This window comes from Diachasma alloeum, unplaced genomic scaffold, assembly GCF_001412515.2.
Source record: "Diachasma alloeum isolate Michigan unplaced genomic scaffold, Dall2.0 Dall_scaffold_00271, whole genome shotgun sequence".
In the NCBI taxonomy this organism is placed as follows: domain Eukaryota; kingdom Metazoa; phylum Arthropoda; class Insecta; order Hymenoptera; family Braconidae; genus Diachasma; species Diachasma alloeum.
Genome location: NW_021680410.1, coordinates 1728355 through 1741901, shown reverse-complemented (window position 1 = coordinate 1741901; position 13547 = coordinate 1728355). Strand labels below are relative to the sequence as shown.

The following is a 13547-nucleotide window of genomic DNA, read 5'->3' as shown; positions in this document are numbered from 1 at the left end:
CTAATCTTTGAAAATTAATAAAATTTCATGAGACTTTTATAAAAATTAATCATTTTCAATGATAGTTCAATAGCAAAGGAAATCGTATTGTTAAAATTTTTATCTGCAATGACAGGTACACTTCTAGGAAATTTTTATCACTCTATAGGTCTTTGAAAATTCACACAATGATTGTTCTCATCTCCATGATGTTATAGAATTTAAGAAAGCCCACAGGTCACTGTAGAAATAATTACGATGTTGATTAAATTATCATAGTATTGAAATTATTTTTCCAATATCCCCTGACCGTAGCTTCCTTAAATGAAAAATTGAAAATTTCATGAACAAAATCGAATGGAAGCTGCAAATTTTTCTTTAATCACTTCAACTATCCCATCAAAATTAATAGCAATCAGGAAAATTCAAGTAATTATATTTTTGAAATTTCAATTACTTAAAAATTCAAGGGGAATCCGCGTCTTCCTGTTGCTAAAAAATTTACAATTTCATTGAATTTCCAATGAAATCTGAAATTTCATGACCCCCCCTCCCCTTAATACGAATTCAAGGTCACCATCTTTTTTCCCAACATTGATGTACTATTATTTCGTCTTACATAAATGGAAAAAAAAATAGATTGATCATTTCCCTGAATAAAATCCCCATAAACATCAAATGAAATATTTGACGAAACAACAATTGATTCCCCTTCCCCCCCCCCCATGTGTATTCTTCCCCCCAATAATGAACACCGCGAAACACAGGACGGCGATAAATTCCGGATTCTGATGCATGCGATAGTATACCTTGTTAAGATCGTGCGGCAGCGTCAAAGCTGATGGTCTTCGGCCACTTATGGTGCCACCGTTGTGAATGATATTACCATTATTGGTAGCACGTAAACGCTGATTGGGTGGTTCAGGCAGGACCTTGTGCCCCGGGGGTTGTGAGTGGTGTCGCGTCAATTCACGGGGAAATGATTGTGTCCAACCGCGTCCCATCTCCTGAGATGCTAAATTCGTCGGACAGTGTTGATGGGAGCTGCTGTTTCCCATTTTTCTGGAAATACGATTATCCTCGGCGTCTTTTATCTTGCCGTCCTCGCATTCAGGGACTCGTCTTGTAATCGATCATTTTGCATCTGGAAAAAAAATTAAAGTGGAAATGGTTTTTCGTTATTCTTCTTTCTATTTTTTACTGTTTATGTGATTTGTTGGAGGTGTTTAAATGATGCACTGTTAACAATTTTCCACTGAAATTTCAGGTAAGAGTTTGAAAAATTCACAATTTCATGGATAAATTCGTGAAAACGGTTAATTTCAGTTTAATTATTACGGGGAAATTAATGAAAAAATATAAAAATTCAGGGAAATCTTTCCTTGAATTCCAGATTCCGCAGAATTTTCAGGGAATTCCTGCAAAAATTTATGGAATTACAAGAATTTTATAGGAATTGCCTGAAAATTTAAGGGAATTGAATTTTTGAAGACAACAGAAGTGTTTTTTACAATGCTAAACATTTTCCACTCAAATTTCCGGTAAGAATCCCTGAAATTTCAAGGAATTTTGTCAATGGAAAATTCGTAATTTTGTGGATAAATTCGTGAAAACGGCGAATTTTAGTGTAATTATTACGGGGAAATCAATGAAAAATTAGAAAAATGCAGGGAAATCTTTCCTTGAATTCCAGATTTCGCGGAATTTTCAGGAAATTCCTGCAAAAATTTATGAAATTTCAAGAATTTTAAAGGAATTGCCTGAAAATTTAAGGGAATTTAATTTTTCAAGACAACAGAAGTGTTTTCTACACTGAGAGCAAAGTTCTCAAACACGTCTTACTTGTGCCAAAAAAAATTACCGTTAAAATATACAAAATATTACAATCAAAATATTATATTGTTTAATATAGGAATAAATATCTAAAAATATTATTATTAAAACATTATTAATGTTATAATATTTTTTGTAATATAGTATTAAAAATATTATTTTGACACCGTCTTTAGGATATTTTTATCCTGAAAATTCACAATTTCACGTAAATTTCAGTTTAATTATTCCAAGGAAATTAATGAAAATTCAGAAAAATCTCTCCTTGCACTCCAGATTCCCCTGAATTTTTCCTTAAAAAATTCTCGGAATTCCAAGAATTTTAAAGCAATTCTTTGAAAATTCAAGGGAATTTGGCAGTAAATATTCATTTTCCCTTAAAAATTCATGTAAATTGCGGAAATTTCCGTCTTCCTGCCGCAAGAAAGAGGGACTTTCCTTCAATGTTCAGAGAAACTAGAAATTCCATTGACTTTTTCCCCTGAAATCGAATTCTCGCTATTTTTCCGGAAAACTCCGCGAAATTTTTTCACCACTGTGGGATTGGGAGTGTGTTGACTCAATTAAAAATTCATTGAGATGAGCCGCTGCTCGAGGGATTGCACTGTAACACTGGAAATCGTTATGTGCCATGTCTGGCCGATCCGGATAGGCCGGTTATCTTACAGTTAGACACGGATTAACCTTCTTGTCCCTCTGCAGAGCATATCCGATTCAACCCTCTCTCCAAACTCTCAACTTCTCACAACATTTATCTCCATCTCGCTCTTTCATTTTTCCATCCTCCCTCCTCCTCCCCCTCCTCATCCTCCTCACGCGTTCATTGAGAAGACGAGTTCGGTGAGAGCACCTGCGCCATGCCCCAACCTGCAACATTCGCTACGTTGTGTTTCTCGTAGGACTCGTAAAGAGAGGATCGACGAGAAATACCGTTAACCGATGAGTGCACAGACCGCCTCGAACCGGCAGCCCCGGACTCGTGACCATGGTTAAACGGTGGATTAACAAAAAATGACGATAAAAAAAATTTCAAAGGAAGGATTCAGCAAAAAAATTGCCATTGCAAAAAGAAAATGAGAGGAAAAAAAGCCGAGTGGTCGTGCACTAGAACTATCAGGATCAATGTTTCAGATAATGGTGAGTTTTACCGGTTGCTGTACACCAACAAACAACTGTTTACTGTTTGCACTACACTGTTAGGAATTTTTTGAAATTTCAAGGAAGATATTGTAGTAAATCTCATGGGAGTGACATTGAATCGGATTTAGGGAAAAAATGGTTATGAAATTTTATGTGTTAAGTGGAATTCCCGGGAATTCATGAGTTTTCAGTGGAACATGAATATCCGGAAACAAAACGATATGAATTTTCCATTTTTCCCTGAATTTTCCTGATTTTTATGAATTTTCACCGAATAATCGAACTGAAAAATCAAATGTTTTATTGATTTCCAGATCATTTGAACAGACAATTAATGGAATATTGACAAGCTTTCCTGAAATTTCAGTGGAACTTGAACACGATAATAATTAGTAATAAGAATAATCAGTAATTGATGGCACGAGCTCACTTTTGACATTTTTTTTTTCATTTTCGCTACATTTTTTTGGAAATTGTTGGCGCATTGCAGTTTCACCGAAAATTTGAATGATTTTTGTCGTTTGAAATTGAAAATTTGTAGGAAAAATCAATGGAAGCTGTAAAATTCAGTTCAATTCAGTTTAAATGTCAATTCACTAATTTGCCGTTGCAAGAAGGAGATGTTATTGCGTATTTCCAGTTAATTAATTCAAGGAAGGTCAGGGGATGTTGAGAAATAATTACAATTGGCACTATGACAATTTAATCAATGTCGTAATTATTTCGTCAATACTCTCTGACCTTCCGCAAATGGAAAATGCCAAATCTTATGACAAAAAAATGATATGGAAAGTTCAATTTCAGTTGAATTACTTCATGAAAATTAATAGAAATCAGAATAATTCAGGTGAACTCTTTTGAATATTCGATTTTTTAGTGAAATTCAAGTAAGTTAGGGAATTCTCGTTTTCCTGCTGCTCAATAATTTTGGATTTCGTTGAGTTTTCAGTGAAATCTGTAATTTCATGTTTATTACCTGACATTTCTGGAACACTTCTTACAAATTATCATTGCTTTTTCATTTCTGTGGAATTTCAAAGAATTTCATCATGCAAAATTTCAAAATTTTATGAAAATAACATCGAAAGCTCCAAATTAAAATTACATTTTTCCATAAAAATTCATTGAAATGCGGAAAATCCAGGTGAATATATTCTAAAATTTGTAACTAATCGAAATTCTGTGTAATAAGGTCCTGAATATTAATGTTTTGATTAAAAAGTCAAGTAAATTGAGGGAATTTTCGTCCTCCCGCTGCCCAAGAATTTTGAATTTCCTTAAATTTTCAGTGAAATGTGAAATTTCATTACATTTTTCCCCTAAAAGAAATTCAATGTCACGGGAAGATTACGATTCCTTTGGCGCCGCTATTTGACGCATGTTTTACGTACCATTTGTGTGTCTTTTAAATAAGAACAAGATCTATGCGCGCGCCTTCGCGCGCGCTGATCTCTTCTTTTGTTGAAATGAAGAAATGGAATTCATTGAATTTCATTTTCTCATGAATACCTTATAAATATTGAGAATGAATCAAAGAGAATTCGACTAATGATTGAAGTGAATAGCGAAGTAGAGTAAAAGAATCTATAAAGAATTTTTCATTCTCAATTAATTATCTTCAATTTTTTAAAATAATCAGTCTACATAAAAGGACAGAATTGATTAATTTCACCGATAATATATATATACATGTGAAATATATATATTATATATATATATATGACGTGAAAAAAAAAATTTACCACTGAAGAATTTGAAATTATGTCACTGAAGAATTTGAAAATGCCGCGTGTTTTTTTTTGTGAATAACTTCGTGTCACATATTGACCAATCAGAATTAAGGATTAGCGGTCAGGCAGTTTCGAGATATTTCGATATAGAACAACTTCACGTTTCTTTCATCTTTAGTAAAATAGGATTGATTGCCGGCGTGTCTGACCAACTATTCCGTTTCTACTCACGCTAAACGCGAGCTCGCTTCGCTCAACGTAAATCTGTTTTTTTCTCAATTTTTTTAACCCTATTACAGGAATTAATTCTCAATAATAAAATGCTCTGAACAAAAATAATAATTGCCTGTGAGAGGATCCACTCACAATGAAATATGACTTTTCAAGGGGGAACCCTGGTGAAATTTGAAAGTCTTCGGTTGATGAAAATAATTATCAAACGACTGTTGATACGTTATCAATATATCATTCTTTTCTCATACCGTATAAAAATCATTGCTCTGAATTCCTGTTATGTACTATTTTAATGTTCAACAACTCAGAATAATAAATTTCATACGAAAAAAATTAAGAAACTGAAATTTCAATATGAGGTATTTCATGTCGAATGAGTCAACGGCTGACCCTCACCCTCTTGGAAATTGATCTCGATTTTTTCCACGATTAGGGGACTAAAATAGCTATCTCTCAATTTTTTAAAGATTTTTTCAACAGCCCGTTTCGAAGATATGAATTTTTCTTGATTTTTTCGTTTTTTTTTCAATAACTTCAGTTCTATTCATCCTATTTTGATTTATGACGCATCAAAACTTTCACTTTTTTGCTATCTATAAGAACATTTTAAGTTTTTTTTTCAACCTCTAGGTCTTCATAATACCAAATTGAGAAAAATAAAAGGTAACATAATTTTGAAAATTCTAGTTTTTCATTTTTTTAAAAATAATTTGGTATTATGACCACCTAGAGATTGAAAAAAATACCCAAAATTTTCTTATAGATGGTAGAAAATGTAAAATTTTGAACCGTCATAAAATTGGTTGAACAGATCCGCGTTAATGAAAAAAAAAACTAAAAAATCATATCTCCGAAATGGGCTGTCGAAAAAATCTGAAAAAAATTGAGAGATAGTTTTTCTAGCGCCCCCAATCAATCAATTTCCAAAAGGGCGTGCATTGATAGAGAGGATTAGTTATTGTTAACGAATGGATGTGATTTTTCACCCTGAAAAACTTGACAATTTCGTTTGCATGCAGGGAACCTTGAGGAAAATGCCCGATTAATTTTGAAGCTCGTGTGGTATTCGGGGGATTATTTTTCCAATCCAAATGTCGGGCAATATAATTGGACCATGAGACGAAACTCACAATTGAGAAACGAAAATTGTATAATTAACACTCATTTCGAATAAAAATCCTCGGATTACCACAATTGAATTCAATCTGTCAGTTTGACGAGGGGTTAATTCGACTGCATGATGTTTTGTTTTTTATATAGCAACTACCAGAGAAAATTATCAAAAAATTATCAGTTGAAAACCCTGTAGCTTGTACCACGTGATGTCGAATGGGCCAATTATATTGCCCGATATTTGGGTTGGAAAAATAATCAATTGTAAAATTCCCTGAAATTTCAATGAAAGCGTCGCTTGTTTCATATTTCAAGACTAAAGCCTGGAAACTTCAGTGAAAATTTTTTAACAGTGTAGTCTCGACGGCATCACTAATCAGTCTATCAGTGAGGGTCAGCCGTTGACGCATTTGGCATGGNGAAATTTTATGTGTTAAGTGGAATTCCCGGGAATTCATGAGTTTTCAGTGGAACATGAATATCCGGAAACAAAACGATATGAATTTTCCATTTTTCCCTGAATTTTCCTGATTTTTATGAATTTTCACCGAATAATCGAACTGAAAAATCAAATGTTTTATTGATTTCCAGATCATTTGAACAGACAATTAATGGAATATTGACAAGCTTTCCTGAAATTTCAGTGGAACTTGAACACGATAATAATTAGTAATAAGAATAATCAGTAATTGATGGCACGAGCTCACTTTTGACATTTTTTTTTTCATTTTCGCTACATTTTTTTGGAAATTGTTGGCGCATTGCAGTTTCACCGAAAATTTGAATGATTTTTGTCGTTTGAAATTGAAAATTTGTAGGAAAAATCAATGGAAGCTGTAAAATTCAGTTCAATTCAGTTTAAATGTCAATTCACTAATTTGCCGTTGCAAGAAGGAGATGTTATTGCGTATTTCCAGTTAATTAATTCAAGGAAGGTCAGGGGATGTTGAGAAATAATTACAATTGGCACTATGACAATTTAATCAATGTCGTAATTATTTCGTCAATACTCTCTGACCTTCCGCAAATGGAAAATGCCAAATCTTATGACAAAAAAATGATATGGAAAGTTCAATTTCAGTTGAATTACTTCATGAAAATTAATAGAAATCAGAATAATTCAGGTGAACTCTTTTGAATATTCGATTTTTTAGTGAAATTCAAGTAAGTTAGGGAATTCTCGTTTTCCTGCTGCTCAATAATTTTGGATTTCGTTGAGTTTTCAGTGAAATCTGTAATTTCATGTTTATTACCTGACATTTCTGGAACACTTCTTACAAATTATCATTGCTTTTTCATTTCTGTGGAATTTCAAAGAATTTCATCATGCAAAATTTCAAAATTTTATGAAAATAACATCGAAAGCTCCAAATTAAAATTACATTTTTCCATAAAAATTCATTGAAATGCGGAAAATCCAGGTGAATATATTCTAAAATTTGTAACTAATCGAAATTCTGTGTAATAAGGTCCTGAATATTAATGTTTTGATTAAAAAGTCAAGTAAATTGAGGGAATTTTCGTCCTCCCGCTGCCCAAGAATTTTGAATTTCCTTAAATTTTCAGTGAAATGTGAAATTTCATTACATTTTTCCCCTAAAAGAAATTCAATGTCACGGGAAGATTACGATTCCTTTGGCGCCGCTATTTGACGCATGTTTTACGTACCATTTGTGTGTCTTTTAAATAAGAACAAGATCTATGCGCGCGCCTTCGCGCGCGCTGATCTCTTCTTTTGTTGAAATGAAGAAATGGAATTCATTGAATTTCATTTTCTCATGAATACCTTATAAATATTGAGAATGAATCAAAGAGAATTCGACTAATGATTGAAGTGAATAGCGAAGTAGAGTAAAAGAATCTATAAAGAATTTTTCATTCTCAATTAATTATCTTCAATTTTTTAAAATAATCAGTCTACATAAAAGGACAGAATTGATTAATTTCACCGATAATATATATATACATGTGAAATATATATATTATATATATATATATGACGTGAAAAAAAAAATTTACCACTGAAGAATTTGAAATTATGTCACTGAAGAATTTGAAAATGCCGCGTGTTTTTTTTTGTGAATAACTTCGTGTCACATATTGACCAATCAGAATTAAGGATTAGCGGTCAGGCAGTTTCGAGATATTTCGATATAGAACAACTTCACGTTTCTTTCATCTTTAGTAAAATAGGATTGATTGCCGGCGTGTCTGACCAACTATTCCGTTTCTACTCACGCTAAACGCGAGCTCGCTTCGCTCAACGTAAATCTGTTTTTTTCTCAATTTTTTTAACCCTATTACAGGAATTAATTCTCAATAATAAAATGCTCTGAACAAAAATAATAATTGCCTGTGAGAGGATCCACTCACAATGAAATATGACTTTTCAAGGGGGAACCCTGGTGAAATTTGAAAGTCTTCGGTTGATGAAAATAATTATCAAACGACTGTTGATACGTTATCAATATATCATTCTTTTCTCATACCGTATAAAAATCATTGCTCTGAATTCCTGTTATGTACTATTTTAATGTTCAACAACTCAGAATAATAAATTTCATACGAAAAAAATTAAGAAACTGAAATTTCAATATGAGGTATTTCATGTCGAATGAGTCAACGGCTGACCCTCACCCTCTTGGAAATTGATCTCGATTTTTTCCACGATTAGGGGACTAAAATAGCTATCTCTCAATTTTTTAAAGATTTTTTCAACAGCCCGTTTCGAAGATATGAATTTTTCTTGATTTTTTCGTTTTTTTTTCAATAACTTCAGTTCTATTCATCCTATTTTGATTTATGACGCATCAAAACTTTCACTTTTTTGCTATCTATAAGAACATTTTAAGTTTTTTTTTCAACCTCTAGGTCTTCATAATACCAAATTGAGAAAAATAAAAGGTAACATAATTTTGAAAATTCTAGTTTTTCATTTTTTTAAAAATAATTTGGTATTATGACCACCTAGAGATTGAAAAAAATACCCAAAATTTTCTTATAGATGGTAGAAAATGTAAAATTTTGAACCGTCATAAAATTGGTTGAACAGATCCGCGTTAATGAAAAAAAAAACTAAAAAATCATATCTCCGAAATGGGCTGTCGAAAAAATCTGAAAAAAATTGAGAGATAGTTTTTCTAGCGCCCCCAATCAATCAATTTCCAAAAGGGCGTGCATTGATAGAGAGGATTAGTTATTGTTAACGAATGGATGTGATTTTTCACCCTGAAAAACTTGACAATTTCGTTTGCATGCAGGGAACCTTGAGGAAAATGCCCGATTAATTTTGAAGCTCGTGTGGTATTCGGGGGATTATTTTTCCAATCCAAATGTCGGGCAATATAATTGGACCATGAGACGAAACTCACAATTGAGAAACGAAAATTGTATAATTAACACTCATTTCGAATAAAAATCCTCGGATTACCACAATTGAATTCAATCTGTCAGTTTGACGAGGGGTTAATTCGACTGCATGATGTTTTGTTTTTTATATAGCAACTACCAGAGAAAATTATCAAAAAATTATCAGTTGAAAACCCTGTAGCTTGTACCACGTGATGTCGAATGGGCCAATTATATTGCCCGATATTTGGGTTGGAAAAATAATCAATTGTAAAATTCCCTGAAATTTCAATGAAAGCGTCGCTTGTTTCATATTTCAAGACTAAAGCCTGGAAACTTCAGTGAAAATTTTTTAACAGTGTAGTCTCGACGGCATCACTAATCAGTCTATCAGTGAGGGTCAGCCGTTGACGCATTTGGCATGGAATACCTTACATGAATGCCTCCGGTACATCAACAACATAATGCATAATTGGGATGATCAAGGGGCAGATGCGTGTTACTCGGTCGTCTTCCGCACGCTTCATCAAAACTCTGTACGTTATTCTCCACATAATCGAGCCCACCGTGGCAGATATCAGCGGATGTTGAAATTCCAGTGTACCATAACTTTTATATTCTCCACGAAAGTTCATCGTCATCCAGGTATAACGTGCATGATACGTTATCGTATTCATTTCCCGAGAATTACGAGACAGTGAACATCCACCAGACAGTTTAGTAACTCTCACTACACTGTGTTTTAACTAACATCATTATTCCGTGTGCAGTTGTATATTTGTATGAATTACCAGAAAATCTACTAGTTGTTGCACTCATGCTATTCACTATTTTTATTCAAACGTAATTGTTGGCGTTTCATGTGGCAGATGTTTGAGGCTGAAGATTAAGCGGATAGATATTGGCCAAGTACCCGTGTACCACTGGGTATATACACCTTCCTTGACTATCGTTCGTACCGGCAACAGGATTTCGCGCGCTTAACGATCTTTCGGATTACGAGATTTCCAGCAACATTGTACCGGCAATGGTGCGTAGCCAAGGATTGAGGCGGCGGGGAGGGGGGAGATGGCACTTTTCTAGAGTTCTATGGGTACCGCATGGGTTTAACTCCAGGGGGATACCAATGGGGCCGCTGGAGTTATCCCGATTGCGAGTCTGTGTGCGTGGAATTGCTTTGATTTCTCAGAATTTCGTCTGACTCTTGCTTTACGACTAAGGCATGTTTCTTGTTCAACATTTTTTCCCTCAATAACACGGTTTTTTTTTAACTTCTGGTTGTGGTCATTTCTTTCGCGATGTTCATTGAGTTCGTGGAATTAGTGGGGGGATGCATACACGGGGACAATTCTTGAATTGAGAATTGTGGTTTGAATGGTGAATTGGTGGAAGGTTTTGGCTGATGTTGCCGGTACACTTTTTGGACATTTTTATCACATTTTAGTGGAACTTAAATGTCGAGGGATTTCGTCATTGGGAATTTCGAATGCTCTCTAGAAACAATATGGGTAATAAGGGGTCATTTAAACACGTCCTCGGCTAATTTGGATGTGTTCAGCCCCAGATGAGCCTCAATTAATTAAAGAAAAATGTATGTCAAATTCCAGCGAAAATTTTCCCATTTAAAAAGCATTGAAATTTCGATATTTTCACAAATTAGTGTCAATCATTTGCGTTGTCATATGAATTTCGAAAATTCAAATTTGAATATTTCAGAAATTTACAGATTTATCAGTAACAACAAATCGAAATTTCATATGAAAAATTGAATGTTGAAATTTTCCAAATTTTTTACTTGAAATTTAAGCAGTAATTTTCCAACAATTCATAAGAGAACAATTTTTACAAATTAATACGATATTTTCGCGTCTTTAAAACGTCTGATGTGTTGCATTTGAATTTTCATTTTTAATTTAAGATGAAATCTTTCATGAAATTTCCATGAACTCAATTATGAAAAATGGGCATCACATTCAATTGAATTTTCCATCATTTTCATTGTCACATGAATTTCAAAAATTCAAATTTGAATATTTCAGAAATTTCAAGATTTATCAGTAACAACAAATTGAAATTTCATGGGAACAATTTAATATTGCAATTTTCAGACTTTTTTACTTGAAATTTAAGGAGTAATTTTCCAACAATTCATACGATATTTTCGCGTTTTTGAAACACCTGATGTGTTGCATTTGAATTTTCATTTTTAATTTGAGATGAAATATTTCATGAAATTTCCATGAACTCATTACGACAAATGGGCATCACATTCAATTGAATTTTCCATCATTTTCATTGTCACATGAATTTCAAAAATTGAAATTTGAATATTTCAGAAATTTCCAGCTTTATCAGTAACAACAAATCGAAATTTCATGCAAAAAAATGTTGAAATTTTCCGAATTTTTTACTTGAAATTTAAGGAGTAATTTTCCACCAATTCATAAGAGACATATTTTTACAAATTAAAACGATATTCTGGCGTGTTTAAAACGTCTGATGTGGATAATTTTTCCTAAATGAAGAACAAGATCCTTAATTCACCCCTATGTGAATGCATTTATGTCTTATTCAGCTAAAATAACTCCGCAGATATCCTCCCGTTCCCCCAGTATCTGTCAGACATGATCGTATCCATAATGTTGCGTTGTATCTCCCCGGTATTGTAGTATAGCGGCCTTTACATCGTTGGAGCGCGTCGTCTTCGAGGACGCGAGCGGCACAAAGTACCCAGTGATGCGTGACGATAGAGAGGTGGCAGCGGTTTATGATAGGCATTTTTCCACCGATCGCAGAGTCATCGAACTTACATGGGTAGTTAAAAGAAAAAAGCTTCTGGATTCGGAAGAGGAATATGCACTCGTATCTGATGAATCACTCTTCATAACGCATATTCTCTAATCAGACTTCGTTTGTTCGATGCGACATATTCTCACGTGAAAAATGATGAGTATCAATCAATCCTTGTTTAGGGTATTGCATCTGGGGGATAAAAGAGCCCGAATGTTGGGAAAAAATTGAAATGGACAGTTGACAAGGAATTTTTAGAAGAGAAAAAAATGATGAAATTTCAAATTTTTTTATGAAATTTCAAATTTTGGAGACGAATTGAAGAATGCATTTACACGAATTTTTCTGATTTCTATTAATTTTTGGGGAATAATCGAACTGAAATTTATAATGTTCATTGATTTTTCTATAAAATTATGAAATTTTATCCTGATAAAAATAAAAATTACCGTGCCGGTAGAGCCAAAATTACTGTACCAGTAGGGTAAAATTTACCAACCGTTCTAGGATTTTCGTTATCTACATACAAATTATTGGACTGAAAAGATAAAATTCATTATGCGTCAGGATAAAATTTCTCCAACGTAGAATAAAATTTGATCATCATATATTATTTTTTACTAAATTTCGGGATAGAAATGAGGAAAAAATGACTCTTGATACACTTTTGTAGAACGGTACGACAAGTTTTATCAAAAATTTCTCTCCGTGTATATTTACCAGAATTTTCTAGTTTTTTATTCATTTTCAGGGAAAAATGGAACGGAAAATTACAGTTGTTTGATTTTTCCACGAAATTCTAAATGTTCAATGACAAGATTTTCTGAAATTTCAGTGGAATCGAAACACGATAAAGATTTCCGGAATTTGGCACGGAAAATTCAGACAAAAATTTTTAACAGTGTAAATGCACAGTAAAGTGCACTGAGCAAGGGTTGATCTCGCCTTATCAAGACTTTGCCTTGCACGGAGAGAAATATTCAAGAAAAATTACGGAACATTTCACGTAATCCGCAAGCGAGAATCGTTTTCAGTGAATTTCTATAGGAATATAAGAGAATAAATCTGAAACGTTCAGTAAATTTTCGGGTCTGTCAACAAAAAAATACGAAAAAGTCACGTAATTTTTCTGGAAGTTGTAAAATCTAATAGAAACTTCAAGAGTTATTATGCCTCAGAACATGAAAATTCTTGGATGTTTAAGAATTTTTACGAAAAGTTCCGGAAAAATTACGGAACGTGTTGTTAAAATCTCCCCCTCACGGTGACTCATGGCTAGCCGTGAGGCGTCGGACGGATGAGTAATTTTTACGGAACAGATCGTAGAATTTACGTGACGATTGACACTTTTTATTGAATTTTACTTCGCTCCCAGATTAC

The 13547-nt window shown here is 33.4% G+C and overlaps 1 protein-coding gene across 1 annotated transcript in view; it reads right to left on the bottom strand.

Moving 5' to 3' along the window:
* The window catches only part of LOC107037805, a 150512-nt gene that overhangs the window by 23708 nt on the left and 113257 nt on the right, over nucleotides 1–13547 (bottom strand). Inside the window, exon 4 of the mRNA XM_015256558.2 lies at nucleotides 789–1123. Within this exon, the coding sequence (XP_015112044.1) occupies nucleotides 789–1037 (249 nt within the window). The 5' untranslated portion in view covers nucleotides 1038–1123. The remainder of the gene's footprint in view (nucleotides 1–788; nucleotides 1124–13547) is intronic.